The sequence below is a fragment of the Mobula birostris genome, chromosome 6, assembly GCF_030028105.1.
Source record: "Mobula birostris isolate sMobBir1 chromosome 6, sMobBir1.hap1, whole genome shotgun sequence".
In the NCBI taxonomy this organism is placed as follows: Eukaryota; Metazoa; Chordata; class Chondrichthyes; order Myliobatiformes; family Myliobatidae; genus Mobula; species Mobula birostris.
Genome location: NC_092375.1, coordinates 35,892,428 through 35,909,849, shown reverse-complemented (window position 1 = coordinate 35,909,849; position 17,422 = coordinate 35,892,428). Strand labels below are relative to the sequence as shown.

The window sequence follows — 17,422 nt, the reverse complement described above, 5'->3', positions numbered from 1 at the left end:
AGTCTCTGGGTATTAAGGAGTCTGATGGCTTGAGGTAAGAAACTGTTGCACAGTCTGGTCGTGAGAGCTCGAATGCTTCGGTACCTTTTGCCAGATGGCAGGAGGGAGAAGAGTTGGTAAGAGGGGTGCGTGGGGTCCTTCACAATGTTGTTGGCTTTATGGGTGCAGTGTGTAGTGTAAATGTTTGTAATGGCAGGAAGAGAGACCCCGTTCATCTTCTCAGCTGACCTCACTATCCGCTGCAGGGTCTTGCAATCCGAGACAGTGCAATTCCCAAACCAGGCAGTGATGTAGCTGCTCAGGATGCTCTTGATACATCCTCTGTAGAATGTGATGAGGATGGGATGTGGGAGATGGACTTTTCTCAGCCTTTGCAGAAAGTAGAGATGCTGCTATGCTTTCTTGGTTATGGAGGTGGTGTTGAGGGACCAGGTGAGATCTCTGCCAGGTGAACACCAAGAAATTTGGTGCTCTTAACGATCTCAACGGAGGAGCCATCAATGTTCAGCAGAGAGTGGTCGCCCTGTGCTCTCCTGAAGTCAACAACCATCTCTTTTGTTTTGTTCACATTCAGAGACAGGTTGTTGGCTCTGCTCCAGTCCGTTAGGCACTGCACCTCTTCTCTGTATGCTGCCTCGTCGTTCTTGCTGATGAGATTCACCACGGTCGTGTCATCGGCAAACTTGATGATGTGGTTCGAGCTGTGTATTGCTGCAGAGTCGTGGGTCAGCAGAGTGAACAGCAGTGGACTGAGCACACAGCCCTGGGGGGGCCCTCGTGCTCAGTGTGATGGTGTTGGAGATGCTGTTCCCGATCCAGACTGATTGAGGTCTCCCAGTCAGGAAGTCCAGGATCCAGTTGCAGAGGGAGGTGTTCAGGCCCAGCAGTTTCAGCTTTCCATTCAGGTGCTGAGGAATGATTGTGTTGAATGCTGAACTGAAGTCTATAAACAGCATTCCCACGTACGTGTCTTTTTTGTCCAGGTGGATGAGGGCCAGGTGAAGGGTGATGGCAATGGCATCATATCATATCGTGATCACTGGTTCCTAAGGGTTCTCTTACATTAAGGTCCCTAATCGCCTCCAGTTCATTACATAACACCCAAGCCAGTATAGCTGATCCCCTAGCAGGCTCAATGACAAACTGCTCTAAAAAGCCATCTCATAGGCATTCAACAAAATAGAAACTTTTAGTAAGTATGAATTCTATTTTGCAAATAGTTTTAGGTAGATTCAGTGGAAGTTCTTCATTCATGGCTATCTTTTCTATAAAGAGATCTAAGCAATAAATTTGAACTATAACTGAGAAAATAACTTGGTTGTGGCTATTCCTATCTAATGAAAGTTCTCAGGTGTCAGGTGGTTAGCTTTTTCCTGATTCTTGAAATAAAATTTACATACAGTTTGGTAAGATGTAAGAAAAATTACAGCCAATTTTAATGTAATTTAATGCAATCACATTAATAATGAGATAGCAATTCTATAACTTGCTTAATTCTCCTCATTACAGGAATATACTCCTAGGCAAGTACATGGAAACAATAAGCCTAAGAGATTCTGCAGATGCTGGAAATCCAGAGTAACAGATTCTAGAGCAGGGGTTTCCAAGCTTATTTATGCCATGGACCCTCAACCATTAACCAAGGGTCTGTGGACCCCAAGTTGAGGACCCCTGGTCTAGAGGAACTTGGCAAGTTAGGCAGCATCTATGGAGAGGACAAGCAGTCGACATTTCAGGCTGAGATTCTTCATCAGGATCCAGCATTTTGTGTGTGTTACATGGAAACAAATTCCACAAGCATATATCGGTAATTTATATGATGACTGAGAAGCTGAATATTAAAAACTAAGCATTTCCCACTCAGAGGTAAAAAATTGAAGAGTTGGTGCTATCTTCAGTGAAATTACATTAGTTCCATTAAATTTAATAACTATCTGTAAGATAATTACAATCTACACTGAAACAAAAATTGCGAACTTGTATCTTGTTCTTTTGGCAGAAACCACATTCTTGGAAATAATTTTTTAAGCATAAATGGAATCTCAAAAGAGTTCCCTAACTAATGGAGCATTTATACTGCAGCTATCAATTTGAAATATTATTTATATTCCCTTGTTTGAAATGCAATTTTTCTTTAATGGAGAGTTCACTGTAAATGTAGCATTTATCTCTCAGTTGCTAAAATTTAAATGTTCAGAAAGTACAATTTTCAACATTTCTATGGAAAATTTACAAAAACACCAGGTTGAATTAATAGGTGCTAAAGAACCTAAGAATACATTCAAGTATTCTTAAAGCAAGCTTGTTCTCGCATCAGAATTTTCAACAATGCAGTTTCAGACTTCGTCTTCCTGTGACTACAACCTTAATAGTTACTACATGTTAGCATGCCCAAAAGTGGATTACAGAACTGCCAAACATGCAATATAGAAGCACAACTATATCCTGGCACTTGGGAAATGTCCTAAGGAATAAGTGTGTTATGGAATTTGCGTTAAAAAGATCATTCTAGCATGGAGATGTGTTATTCACAGCACAGCTATGCTGGGAATTTGGTGCAAAGCTCCACTTTTTATTGATTCTCTCGCAGCAATGATGCTGTGGAGAACTATGCAGCCAAATAAAAGGGGAAGGCAGCAGCTTTCATCACATTTACCAGGAGCTAAGGACAGACAGTAGCATCCTAGTTCACCAGGCTAACCAGGTAAACCTTTATGGTTGCCAAACTCCATACAAAGCAGCTAAGGTCAGGGATAAACCTGGTTTTCTGAAGACATGAAGCAGCAGAATATACCTGATCACAATTGTTTTGGGGTATTGTTTACATTATATATGTCTGTTACATGGAAGTGACCAGGTTGTAATAGATAACATCAAATTACGACGATATCTGCAATGAGAGGTTGAATAATTCAAACAGATGAAAGTTTACCTTTTTTTATATACAGTATTTGTTTCATTTACATTAGACATCTGAATAAAATTAATGATAAATACAGCTCATTACAGTTAAAGGAAAAAGCAATATTTTGCTTTACTGCCAAAAAAAGAATTATTTCTGCTATAAAATTATAAATCTCTGCTGTAGAATTAAATGAAACCTTCACATGGAAATAAAGGTAATCAAAGTGGCTCAATTTTTCCTTCCTAAATACTCATTACTATAAAAATAGGCTAACTATGATAAATTATTTTATGGCAAATTATAACAATGAGAAATCAGCAAGAAATGAAGGTGATTAGACTATATATGCAGTAACTGATTTTTCAGTCACCTATCTTTATTTATGTATGGAATATGAGTTATCACTAGCAAGGCATTTTATGTCTATTCCTAATTTCCCTCGAAAAGAAGCTAGTAACCTTCTTAAACTGTTCCTTGTTATGAAAGAAATCTTAGACAAGGGAGTTTCCAAATTTTGATTTAGATGATAAGAGAGGAGCAGAGACTCAGTCTGCCAGCTACATACTTCGGGATTCAACCCTTTTAGCCAACAACATAATGTAAGAGTTACAGTCTGTGCTCTTGCTTTCCTTTGTGCTTCTTCCAAGTTATGCCCCACGTAATGATAGATTGTGCGGTAATAATGATAAATGGTGGAGTATAGTGTTCATGCTAAGGACTTCAAGGACCACACTTTCTAACGGACACCTTTGGTGGGCTGGTTCCACTGGTGGCACAGGACATACCTGAGCATCATGATGAAATTGTCCACGACACAAAGCAGAAAATCTGGAGTGCTTCAAAATTCTGACTACTCTATCGTGTTTGGAACATTAAATCTAAAATGTAAGTATCTGATATCAAACACTTTCCTACTAACATGAATAAAAATGAGCTTAACTTAATCTTACCTGTTTCTGTGGCTTCGGGTTTCTGTGTGATTTCTTGAGTTTGATCCTTAGGAATTTCACTGTTTTGAGTTGGTGTACTGCAAAAACACAAATTACTCAGAAAATAAAGCATCGCCAATGACAAACAGCCTTGACTGTTTCTAACATGATTGGAAGAAAGAAAAGGCATCCGTTAGTCTTGCAAGACCATGGATCTGCGCCTGGAAAGTCTTCACTCTCCAGGGTGCAGGCCTGGGAAAGGTTGTATGGAAGACCAGCGGCTGCCCATGCTGCAAGTCTCCCCTCTCTACGACACCAATGTTGTCCAAGGGAAGGGCATTAGGACCCATACAGCTTGGCACCAGTGTCGTCGCACAGCACTGTGTGATTAAGTGTCTTGCTCAAGGACACAACACATTCTGTCGGCTGGGGCTCAAACTCATGACCTTCAGGTCGTTAGTCCAATGCCTTAACCACTTGGCCACTTGCTAACATGATTATATGATTATTAAGTACGTTTTAAAAAAATCACTGATACAGGTGTTTTTTGCAGCTATGCTAAAATAACAAGAGTAACTTTTCTGACAACATTTTAACATTAGGCCGATTCAGCTTTCACACTGTTTCACTGAACACATTTAGAATTCCGATCCATGGGTGTAAAGTAAGGCACTAACAGCAACTGTAACTCCTTTTACAAATTTAAATAACAATGCAAATACTTTATGATTAAATCAACTTTAAGGAGAAAATTAAATACTCAAGGAGTTGTGAAGCAAGGATCTGGACCTGCTGCAATTGCCTCTTGCCACAATAAGGTCTACAGCAGATGCAATCTCACTGGCTCTTGACTCAGTCTTGGACTACCTAGACAATAGCAAGGCTTCTGATTTTTTGATTACAGCTCAGTGATCAACACCATCAGACCCTTCCGCAGATTCACTACGCTCTGGCTAAAAGAATTCCTCCTTATCTCTGTTCTAAAAGGTTGCCCCTCAGTTTTGAGGTTGTGCACTCTAGTTCTGGATACCCCACCATAGGAAACATTCTCTCCATATTCACCCATCAAGTCCTTTCAACATTTGGTAGATCTCAATAAGATAACCCTGCATTTTTCTAAATTCCTGATTCCTAGACTTGTATTTCAGTGAGTACAAGCCCAAAGCTGTCAAATGTTCCTCATATGTTAACCCCTCCATTCCTGGGATCATCCTTGTGAACCTCCTCTGGACCCTCTTTCCAATGACAACACATCCTTTCTGAGACATGGAACAGTGCAGCAATTTTGGAGTACAGGGTTTGAATCTCAATGGAGCTGTATGAGGTTAAGGAAATGAAAACAAGTGGTCTTGGTGATTTTATACTACAGTTCAACCAATGCACACGTAATTGAATTTCTAGGCAAAAAGAATCCACAAAATAGCAGCAAGTAATCTAAACAGAATAAAACAGTAAGGATTATCACAGTACAGATCTAAAATATGCAATGTATTTTAAAACATCATCTTCCATTTGAAACTTATCACAATTTGTTCACTTACCTCTTATGAAAAAACTTATGGAAATATTTTGTGCTCAGAAACAATGGAATTGTCTTACCTTTTTAATTCTTGGAGCACGTCAGCATCCTGTGGAAGTGCCTGAGGGCTAACTTCGGACTTTTTACCCTGTATTCACACAGCACTTATTTTAATGGCGGTACTTTAAATTTAGATAGATAGACCATTGTTGATGCAAAGAGGCTTTTTAAAATATTAACGGAGGTTCTTAAGCTTGGAATAACAATATTTCACACAAGATTTTTAAGTGTATGTAATTGCCCTCAAAGATACTCTAGTTAAACCAGCCTGAGATTTCAGGGTTGGAAGGTCTAGTTTTAGACATTGTAAATTTTTAAAGAGAACACTGCATATTGTACTGTGAATAAATGGTACTGTACAGCAAGCTTCAATTATTCAATGTCCAGACAATGTAACAGAATTAAATGCTACATCTGATGTTCACAATTGACAAAGTCTAGGAATCAGCAAATAGGTGGGTTATAATGTTTACTTTACCAGTTAATATATCAAGTTACTTGCCTCTATTTAGAGTTGCAAATTAGTGCTAAGCTTGAAAACAGTGAATCAATTACACTTAGCTAAACGTGCATCAACTAACCAATTTATTTCGTGTTTGGTTGTAAAGCATATGAAATAATCACATATCATTAAAATAATTCACCACAAAATCTCAAGATTTATTTATTGTAATTTTGCACTGCAATTAGATCAGCTAAATCTACAAATTTTTTTTATTTTTTTAATTTAAAATTGGGATGCAAATTAGCCCAATACAAGCAAGAGGATTTTCCTTTTTTGGTGAAGGGCTACATTGTTAATGACAAACTCCTCAAATTTATTCTTATGGATATTCCACAGTAAAGATCTAACATTCTGAGTTTCTACATGAGGATTTGAAAACTTATTTGGCATCTTGAGTATGAATAAATTTCACTGAGCAACATTTAAAGTCATTTATTGTGTGAATGATGTGTATAGGCACTGACCTCCCTGGATGATTGGGAAGGTCTAAAGGCTAGAAAACAGCATTGCTTTCCCATTCTGGTTCAAATAATGGAGGCTGTTGGCTTACTGTTCATATCAATCTCCAATAGAGCAATGGTTATTGATAACTAAGAGGATGGCAATTGTCATTCTGTAGGTAATAGGAATAATCCTGGGAATTATAAACTTGTGAGTCTTACATCAGTGGTGTGCAAACTAATGGAGAAGATTCTTAGGAAAGGATTTACAATCATTTGGAGAAGCATAGTCTTATAAAAGCAAGGAGATAATGCTGAGTCTTTATAAGGCACTCGTCAGGCTGCATTTCAAAGGTTTCAAAGGTACAATTTAATGTCAGAGAACTGTATACAATATACACCCTGAAATGCTTTTTTTTCCACATTTTCATAGAGTATTGTCAACAGTTTTGGACCCCATATCTCAGAAAGGATGTACTGTCATTGGAGAATCCAGAAGAAGTTCACAAGGATGATTGCAGGAATGAAGGGGTTAATATATGAGGAGTGTTTGGCAGCTTTGGGCCTGTACTCACAGGAATTTAGAAGAATGCTGGGGGTTCTCACTGAAACCTAACAAAGTTGAAAGGACCAGATAGGGTGGATGTGGAGAGTATGTTTCTTATGGTGGGGGTATCAAGAACTAGAGGGCACAGCCTCAAAATTGAGCGATGACCCTTTAGAACAGAGGTAAGGAGATTTTTTTATAGCCAGAGAGTAGTAAATATGTGGAATGCTCTGCCACAAACTGCGGTGGAGGTACATATATTTAAGGCAGAAGGTGATCGTTTCCTGATTGGTCAGGACATCAAAGGATATGGTGAGAAGACAGGTGTATGGGGTTGAGTGGGATCCAGGATCAGCCACGATGAAATGCAGAGTAGGCTCGATGGGCTAAATGGCCTAATGTTGCTTTGACTTTTTGAAGGATAGATAGTACCTCATGAGCCTGACTGACTTTTTCCAAGGACATGACCAAGCATATTGATGAAGGTAAAGTGGTGGATGTGGCTTACTTGGATTTTACTAAGGCATTTGACAGATTTCCCATGGTAGTCTCATCTAGAAAGTCATGGGGCATCAGATCCATGCAAACTTGGCTGTGTGGATTCAGAATTGACATGTCCTCATAAGACAGCAAGGGTGGTAGTAGAGTGAATTCTGCCTGCAGGTTGGTGACTAGTGGTGCTCCACAGGCATCTTCTCTGGGACTCCTACTCTTTGTGGTTTTTATAAATGACCTGGATGAGGAAGTGGAAGGGTGGGTTGCAGATGACATAAAGGTTGATGATGTTGTAGAGAATGTGAAACTGTCATAGGCTATAAAGGGATATAGACAGGATGCAGAGTTGGAAAAAGAAATGTCAGATGTTGTTCAACCTGGAAAGGTATGAAACAATACAATTTGGAAGAGCGAACTTGAAGGTGGTGTAAAAGGTTAATGGCAGGATTCTCTCAGCAGTATGGAGGAACAGAAAGATCTTGGTGTCCAAGATCACAGATCCCTCAAAGTTGCTGCACAAGTTGATAGGATGGTTAAGAAGGCCTATGGTGTGCCGGTCTTCATTCAGGAGATTAAGTTCAAAAGCCATGAGGTAATGTTGCAGTTTTATAAAACTCTTGAGTATTGTGTTCAGTTTTGATTTCCTCTTTATAGGAAGAACGTGTAAGCTTTAGAAATGATGTATAGGTGTTTTACCAGGATGCTGCTGGGTTAGAGAAAATGTCTTATGAGGAAAGTTGAGTTAGCAAGGGCATTTCTGTTTGGAGCTAAGGAGGATGAGAGGCAACTTGATAGAGGTGCACAAGTTTATGAGAAGCACAGAGTTAACAGCCAGAGCCTTCTTCCGAGGTCAGCAAAAACCAATACCAGTGGACATCTGTTTAATCTGAGTGGGGGAAAGTTTAGGAGAGAGATGTCAGAGGTAGAATTTTTTTTTTGTATATACAGAAAGTGGTATGCTCCTGGAACACACTGTGAATAAGTTTATATAGAGCAGCACAACACTGCGGGCCAAAGGGCCCATAACGTGTCATACAATTCTACATTCTATCAATGCATCTTCTTCAAAAGTGGCTATGCTGACTCCTTTATACTGTATTGTGGCACTTTTGCAAAAGTCATCACTAAAGTTGATGTCAGTGTTTTACATTAATAGAAATGATCTGCATTCCTGCAATAATCTGATGGGCAGGGAACCGATCTGTTTCACTACATTTATCATGATTTTTATTTCAATCAAATCAAGCAGTTTTAAATGGAAATGACTGTTCCAATAATTTATGATTGTTCAGTAAGAGCAAAGAATTTAAATTACATATTAGAACATTGTAACATACCTTTTTCGCTCTTGACTTTTTTCGCCTTTTTTTTGATTTTGAGTCTCCAGTCACCTACAAGCACAAAATAAACAAAATGATTTTAACTACTAAGGATTGTTCTTTTAAAAAAAAGAATTTTGTGCATTATTACGAAGTGATAAGTTTCAAATTAAGATAATCACCAAAACTTGAACAGTTTAATCCAACTTCCAAGCTTAGTTAGAACAACTTAATATTTGCATGGCTTCTAGCATATATGAACAAGAACACAAACAAAATAGTAACTGGTACCTCTTACTATATTGGCGATTATGTCTAGACCAATGTACTATGACAAGTATGCAGTGAGATAATTCCTTTTATTAAAAAATAAAAGAGCAAGAATGGAAATCAAACCTTCATCTATAAATTTTAATAGCACTATCTCAATTATGATCATGGTAAGATTTTGAAAATCATGAAATTTGGCGCACACTATTCAGTTTTGGAACTTTAAATGAAAGTAGCAGAATTCACTATCGAAGCTTCAAGGTTTATTTCTCAAACATAACAAGGTAAACTTTTCCTACACACTTAACAAATAAACTCTGCAGAAAGAAATGTTACCAATATCCTCATTAGCACTGTATTTCACTATTAAAGATGATAATAAAACATGAACAACTAAAACTCAAAGATTCAATATTATTACACATAAAATGTTAATTTGAATGTTTTCAATATTCTTTTAAGCCTGTTACTTCTCACTACCTGAAATTGCAAGCTGCTGAACAACACTCACCAAAAAATACAGTACTGTGCAAAGCCTTAGGTACATATATATAGGCAGGGTGCCTAAAATCTTTGCACAGTACTGTCGTAATTTTATGTATTGCACTGTATTGCTGCCACAAAAAAATTTTCATGTTGTATGTGAATGATGATAACCCCAATTCAGATTTGGGTCCCTATCGTTGCCTGAGAGTGGGAAAGTACAGAGAGAGAAGAATCATGGTTGGGGAAAAAGGGGAGAGGAGAGGGAGCAGGAAGTACCAGAGAGACACTCTGTAATGATCAATAAACCAATTGTTCAGAATCAAATGACCTTGCCTGGTGTCTCACTGCTTGGTGTATCTGTATCTGCTCCAAACCCCCCCCCCCTCCCACCCGACACTCCTTCTCTGCCACCTGACCCACATCCCTCCACCCTCGCCATTCCAAACATCCTTTGCTCACGCCAGATTTACAAACTTGCTCTCAGCTCCACGTTTGCAAATACAGTTCTAGACAAAAGTGTTAAACATCCTAGCTATATGTACCTAAGACATTTGCACAGACTGTATACAGGTGACAACACTTGCATTTCATATTGATTATACAATTAAATTGATTTGAAGAACATGTTTAGATGCACTTGATTCACATCATACTGAACCAACGTCAAATCCAAGCCCATCTCTTCACACCTCCTGGAATTATTATGCTTCAACTTCTCCTTCCTACTTTGAGAAATACTCTAGAAAGTTATACTGCACTGATTAAGGAAAGGCTACAGGAACCAAGGTTTAATTCCGTGGAATTTAAGAAATGCACCAGAGATCTGTGCTTTAATCTAAGCTTTCAGGATGCAATAGGAAACTGATTAGGCAAAGAAAAATATTTCCTTTGGTTGGAAGTCAGGACCAAGAAGTGCAGTCAAAAATTTAGGCCTAGATCCTTCCAGTGAAACTAGGAAATACTTCTACAGCAGAGGGTTATGTATATTTGGAATGCTTCTGCAAATGGCTGTAACTATGTAGTCAATCGTTAACTTAAGTCTACTGACAGCCAAAGCAGACTTAAGGAAAAGGCAGGTATGTGGACTGAGACCTGAGTTGTGTCAAGAGCTCTATGAATGACAGGACAAGCATCCAAGGCTAAATAACTCGCTTCACCACAGAAGGTGACCTAACATCACCTTGTTGAGGACAACTAGCAATGAACAATGGAATTGTCAGTCTAGACAGGAGGAAAACAATGTTATTTCCTTTGAGGATCAACAAAAAGTAAGAAAGGAACCATGTCAGAATAGCTTGCTTCTAAAACCTAAACCTCTCATGTGATTGCTTCTTTGTAAGTAGTCCTAAATTTGTCCACAAAATGATGCAATGTTTGCTACAAGCAGAGGTAAAGAGACACCAAAGTGTGTGTAAATTCTATATTGGATTAAGAAAGTCACCAAACATACAGCAGCAGGTAATAAAAACTCATCCTCTGAAGTGTCTTTTCCTTTCTGCTCTTCTTTAGTATCGGTCATATTTGTATCAGCCACTTTTGCTTCGGCCACTTTTGTTTCGGCCATCTTTCTATCGGCCACTTTTGCTTCGGCCACTTTTGTATTGGCCACTTTTGTATCGGCCATCTTTGTTTCGGTCACTTTTGTTTCGGCCACTTTTGTATCGGCCATCTTTGTTTCGGCCACTTTTGTTTCGGCCACTTTTGTATCGGCCATCTTTGTTTCGGCCACTTTTGTATCGGCCATCTTTGTATCGGCCACTTTTGTATCGGCCACTGTTGCTTCGGCCACTTTTGTATCAGCCACTGTTGCTTCGGCCACTTTTGTATCGGCCACTTTTGTATCGGCCATCTTTGTATCGGCCACTTTTGTATCGGCCACTTTTGTTTCGGCCACTTTTGTATCGGCCACTTTTGTATCGGCCACTTTTGTATCGGCCATCTTTGTATCGGCCACTTTTGTATCGGCCACTGTTGCTTCGGCCACTTTTGTTTCGGCCACTTTTGTTTCCGCCACCTTTGCTTTGGCCACCTTTGTTTCCGCCACCTTTGCTTTGGTCACCTTTGTTTCCGCCACCTTTGCTTCCGCCACCTTTGCTTTGGCCACCTTTGTTTCCGCCACCTTTGCTTTGGCCACTTTTGTTTCAGCCACTTTTGTTTCCGCCACCTTTGCTTTGGCCACCTTTGCTTCGGTCACTTTAGTTTCAAGCTTCTGTCCTAATGGAAAGATGTTTATGTGTTTTAATAAGTACATAAAATCTTCAATAAAAGACTTTCTGCTAGATAAATTTGAAATATTAATGTGCATCAACTTTAGGTCAACCATAAGGTCAAGAACACATATGACTTCTTAACTGTTAATTCAGGACATATAAACAACTATTTGATTTTATTTTATTGATCCTCAAATCTGATGTTTAATATGGTTGATGAATCCAATGGATCACAGTCAGCATGAATTATTGACAAACAACGTTCTAATACCTTATAATAATAAATCTGAAATAATTTTCTTTTGTATTAGTTTACAAATAATAACCTTTAGAATGTTTATCTAAAACATCACAAATAAAAATTAAAATACTGCATTTGCATAATTTTGCACAGGTAGCAAAAAGCTTAGATGTGAATTTGGTTGGTATGACTAGTTGGGTCGAAGGGTCTGTTTCCTTGCTGTATGACTCTGTAATTTTCTCCATTGCTACTACATCCTTCCTGTAATGTGGAACAGTACACAATTTTTCCAATGTAATAATTTGGTAGCAAGAAAATAGGTTGACTAAGCCTGACTAACAGTTTGCTGCCCCATCTTTCAAGTTCATTCCAAACTCAAGCCTTCCAACTCAGTATGGATACCCAATCCTGCCACTGTGTCTTTAGGTTTGTGAAGAAAAAAATGAAAGTGGAAGTAGAATTCCATTAGGATGAACCAAATAAATTTGCACTGAGAAAGAAATTAAGAGAGGGGAAACAATAGTCAAAGTTGTAGCCATTAGTCATGGTGGTAGTGGTAGTCAAAGTAGTATCATTATGGTCAAAGTAGTTGTGACTTAACCTTTCCCATCCAGAATGTAAAAGAAATCCACTAAGATGTTATCTGGAATGAGACACACTTATAAAAGACTCAGTAGGCTGGGTTTATTTTCACTGGGAACAGAGGGGTGACCTGATAGAGATTTATAAAAACATGAGAAGCATAGAATAGATAGATTGTTAAGAGTTTTCTCCTCCCTAGAGACTGGGAGTCCAGACTAGAGGGCACAGGTTCAAGGCGAGAGTGGTGAATTTTGAAGGAGATCTGACAGGCAAATTTTTCAAAGAGGGTGAGTTATTTGAAACAAGCCACCTAGAACTGGTGGAGATGGAAACGATAACAATGTTTCAAAGGTAATGGCACAGGTAGTTATGTTGGAAATGTCTAGAGTCATATAGGTCTAATGCAGGCTAATGGAATTAGTATACACAGACACAGCTGGCATGGACAAGAGGACCAAAAGGACATGTTTCTTTGCTGTATGACTCTATGATTCCATGAAGCCACCTGAATAACCAAACATTAAAAACATTTTTGGCCATTTATGAAATCTGAGAAAACACAAAGGATAAAATCTTCTACATTGAGATAGTTAATTTATGAAATATTCTTATATGAATTATAGAAGTAGCATATTTCGTTATCCAGTATTACAATTATACAGAATTACATGAATTGGCACAGTGGAGAGACTTGTTCTGGAGCTGCTCCGGCCTATGGTCAGGCCACACTTAGATCCCCTCCAGTTCGCCTACCAGCCCCGACTAGGAGTTGAGGATGCTATCGTCTACCTGCTGAACCGTGTCTACGCTCACCTGGACAAGCCAGCGAGCACTGTGAGGGTCATGTTTTTTGACTTCTCCAGTGCGTTCAACACCATCCGCCCTGCTCTGCTAGAGGAGAAGCTGACAGCGATGCAGGTGGATGCTTTCCTGGTATCATGGATTCTTGATTACCTGACTGGCAGACCACAGTACGTGTGCTTGCAACAGAGTGATCAGCAGCACTGGGGCTCCACAGGCGATTATCTTGTCTCCCTTTCTCTTCACCATTTACACCTCGGACTTCAACTACTGCACAGAGACTTGTCATCTTCAGAAGTTTTCTGATGACTCTGCCATAGTTGGATGCATCAGCAAGGGAGATGAGGCTGAGAACAGGGCTACGGTAGGAAACTTTGTCACATGGTGTGAGCAGAATTATCTGCAGCTTAATGTGAAAAAGACTAAGGAGCTAGTGGTAGACCTGAGGACAGCTAAGGTATCGGTGATCCCTGTTTCCATCCAGGGGGTCAGTGTGGACATGGTGGAGGATTACAAATACCTGGGGATACGAATTGACAATAAACTGGACTGGTCAAAGAACACTGAGGCTGTCTACAAGAAGGGTCAGAGCCATCTCTATTTCCTGAGGAGACTGAGGTCCTTTAACATCTGCTGGACGATGCTGAGGATGTTCTACGAGTCTGTGGTGGCCAGTGCTATCATGTTTGCTGTTGTGTGCTGGGGCAGCAGGCTGAGGGTAGCAGACACCAAAAGAATCAACATATTCATTCATAAGGCCAGTGATGTTGTGGGGATGGAACTGGACTCTCTCACGGTGGTGCCTGAAAAGAGGATGCTGTCTAAGTTGCATGCCATCTTGGTCAATGTCTCCCATCCACTACATAATGTACTGGTTGGGCACAGGAGTACATTCAGCCAGAGACTCATTCCACCGAGATGCAGTACAGAGTGTCATAGGAAGTCATTTCTGCCTGTGGCCACCAAACTTTACAACTCCTCCCTTGGAGGGTCAGACACCCTGAGCCAATAGACTGGTCCTGGACTTATTTCATAATTTACTGGCATAATTTACATATTACTATTTAACTATTTATGGTTTTATTACTATTTATTATTTATGGTGCAACTGTAACGAAAACCAATTTCCCCCAGGATCAATAAAGTATGACTATGACTATTGCATCTTTTTTATTAAAAAATATGGACAACATTACTTTCTTTTCACAGAGCAAAAACTGCGTGACAAGAGACTGTAACAAAACTTCTGTGCACATATACTTACACAAATGACTTCAAAGAATGTGATATATAAAAGAAAATTAAACATAAGAGTGGAAATATTCACAAGGCCTACTATATTGCATTTGGCTGCTCCAGTGCAAGTTGTTATTAAGAAATGGTAGATGTTTGGATTTTAATTGTTTATCTTTTATATAAAGGAGCTTATGGATTGAGAGTAAGGAAACATAAAACCACCAGTTGCCAGACATATTCTACATTGCTTTATTGTAATGGGATAATGGTTTTTATGATGTATCTAGCCACATATTTCTTTAAGATCTGACTAACCTTGGTTTATAAAATTTTGAATGATTTAAGGAACAGATGAAAGGTCAATAATTTTGCTTTTTTTTTTAAGAAGTTGGTTGAATGGCAGTGATAATTGATTCTGAGCGTGCAGTTGAATGAAATAAATCTACAATGATATGCCCTTATACAAGAGGGAATTTTCTGTTCTCTTGATTCTGCTAAAAGTCATTAAAGAATCACTGTGGTGAAATTATTGCCATCTCTCATTTCTAATTTGGTACTATTGCCAAAATTACTGACTGGAAAAATTTAATTAGATTTATCCAATATTCATTATACACAGGTGAACCATAAATGAGAAATATTAGTCACGACTAGTAGAGTTTGTCCTCTTCAAAAAAACACACTACAACAAAGCTTACCTGCACTTATATCTTTTGCCAATGAACAAGCACAAATAGAATCAATTCCTAAATAAAGAAAAAAATATTGTCACAGAGAAAGTAAATTATTCATAAAACCATATATATTGACCTGAGCAAGCATTAATTCTTCAGCTTTAAATCTATGGTAATTTTGCTAGAAATTAAGTCTGAAGCAATTAGATGAGTTTTGCAATTCATTTCAGCCCTTTCAAATTCACCCAATGTTAAGTATCTCCTTTTTTCCCTCTCTCCACTCATATGAATTTTTACAGTAATAGTTACCTTGATAAATTTGATTTGTATCCCAGAACAGACAACCATTTTGTTTTCTCATAGAGCCATAGAACACAGCACAGAAACAGGCCCTTCGGCTCATCTAGTCTAGTCCCTCGACCTGCACAAGGACTATAGTCTCCCATACACCTCCCAGCCACTTAACTAACCAAATTTCTCTTAAATGTTGAAATTGACCTTGCATCCACCTCGTGGCTGACAGCTCATTCCACACTCTCACCACTCTTTGAGTGAAGAATTTCCCCCTCATGTTCTCCTTAAACATTTCACTTTTCACCCTTAAACTATGACCTCTAGTTCTAGTCTCACCCAACCTCAATGGAAAAATCCTGTTTGTATTTATCCTAGCTACACCTCATAATTTCCCCTCGACCAAATCTCCCCTCAATCTTCTACATTCTAGGAAATAAAGTCCTAACTTATTCAACCTTTTCCTATTACTCAGGTCCTCAAGTCCCCACAAAGTGCTTGTAAATGTTCTCTGCACTTGTTCAATCTTATTCACATCTTTCCTGTAGGTAGGTGACCAAAACTGCACATAATACTCCAAACTTCTTATACAATTTCAGCATAATATCCTAACTCTTGTACTCAATACATTGATTTATGGAGGCCAATGTGCCAAAAGCTTTCTTTATGACCCTATCTACCTGTGATGCCACTTTCAAGGAATTATGGATCTGTATTCCCAGATCCCTCTGTTCTACTGCATTCCTCGTTGATACCACTTACTGTGTACCCTTCTTGGTCTTCCCAAAGTGCAACACCTCATACTTGCCTGCATTAGATTCCACCTGCCATTTTTCAGCCCATTTCACTAGCTGATCCAGATACCGCTGCAAGCTTTGATAAAGTTTTAAAAAGAAAAAGAAAGAACGATAATACAGTATTCCTCACTGTTCCTTACACCCCCAATCATATTGTCATCTGCAAATTTGCTGATCCAGTTTCTTATATCATTATCCAGATCGTTGATATAGATGACAACCAACAACGGACCCAGCACTGACACTTGTGGTACATCACTAATCACAAGTCTCCAGTCAGAGAGGTAACCATCTACAACCACTTTCTTTCATGAAGCTGATATCTAATCCAATTTACTACCTCATCTTGACTGAACCTTCTTAAACAACCTTGCATGAGGGATCTTGTCACAGGACTTGCTAAAGTCCATGTAGACAACATCCACTGCCTTGTCTTCATCAACTTCCTCGGTAACTTCCTCAAAAAACTCAGTAAGATTGGTTAGGCACGACTCACTACACATAAAGCTATGTTGACTATCCCTAATCAGTCCCTGTCTATCCAAATACTTGTACTGTATACTTGGTCCCTTAGAATACCTTCTAATATCTTTCCCACTACTAATGTCAGGCTCACCGGCCTATAATTTCCTGGCTTATTCTTAGAGCCTTTTTTAAACAAAAGACCAACATTAACCATTCTCCAAACTCTGGCACCTCACCCGCGGCTACGGATATTTTAAATATCTCTACTGGGGCCTCTGCAATTTCTGCACTAGCCTCCCACAGGGTCCGAGGAAACACACTGTCACACCCTGAGGATTTATCCAGCCTAATTTCCCTCAATCTACATAGGGTCCATGGCCTCACACGTACAGCCTCTGACGAGTCCGTCACTCCAGTTAAAACTGATGCAAAAAATCCATTTAAGATCTCTTTCGACTCCACACAAAGATTACCACTCTGATCTGCCAGTGGACTATTTTGATCCTTTGCAATCTTTTTGCTCTTAATATATCTGTACATGCCTTTAGGATTCTCCTTCACCTTGTCTGCTAGAGCAACCTTATGTTTTCTTTTAGCCCTCCTGATTTACTTATGTCTTTACTTGTACTTCTTACACTCAAGTACTTATT

At 39.0% G+C, this 17,422-nt stretch overlaps 1 protein-coding gene across 5 annotated transcripts in view; it reads right to left on the bottom strand.

The window, feature by feature from the left end:
* LOC140198938 (uncharacterized) overlaps positions 1-17,422 on the bottom strand; it is a 126,611-nt gene that overhangs the window by 46,545 nt on the left and 62,644 nt on the right. For all 5 annotated transcript variants that reach the window (XM_072260222.1, XM_072260221.1, XM_072260224.1 and 2 more), the window contains 5 exons: positions 15,244-15,291; positions 10,926-11,689; positions 8,738-8,791; positions 5,434-5,501; positions 3,856-3,932 (listed from right to left, as the gene is read on the bottom strand). In XM_072260222.1, coding sequence (XP_072116323.1) covers positions 3,856-3,932; positions 5,434-5,501; positions 8,738-8,791; positions 10,926-11,689; positions 15,244-15,291 — 1,011 coding nt within the window. The remainder of the gene's footprint in view (positions 1-3,855; positions 3,933-5,433; positions 5,502-8,737; positions 8,792-10,925; positions 11,690-15,243; positions 15,292-17,422) is intronic.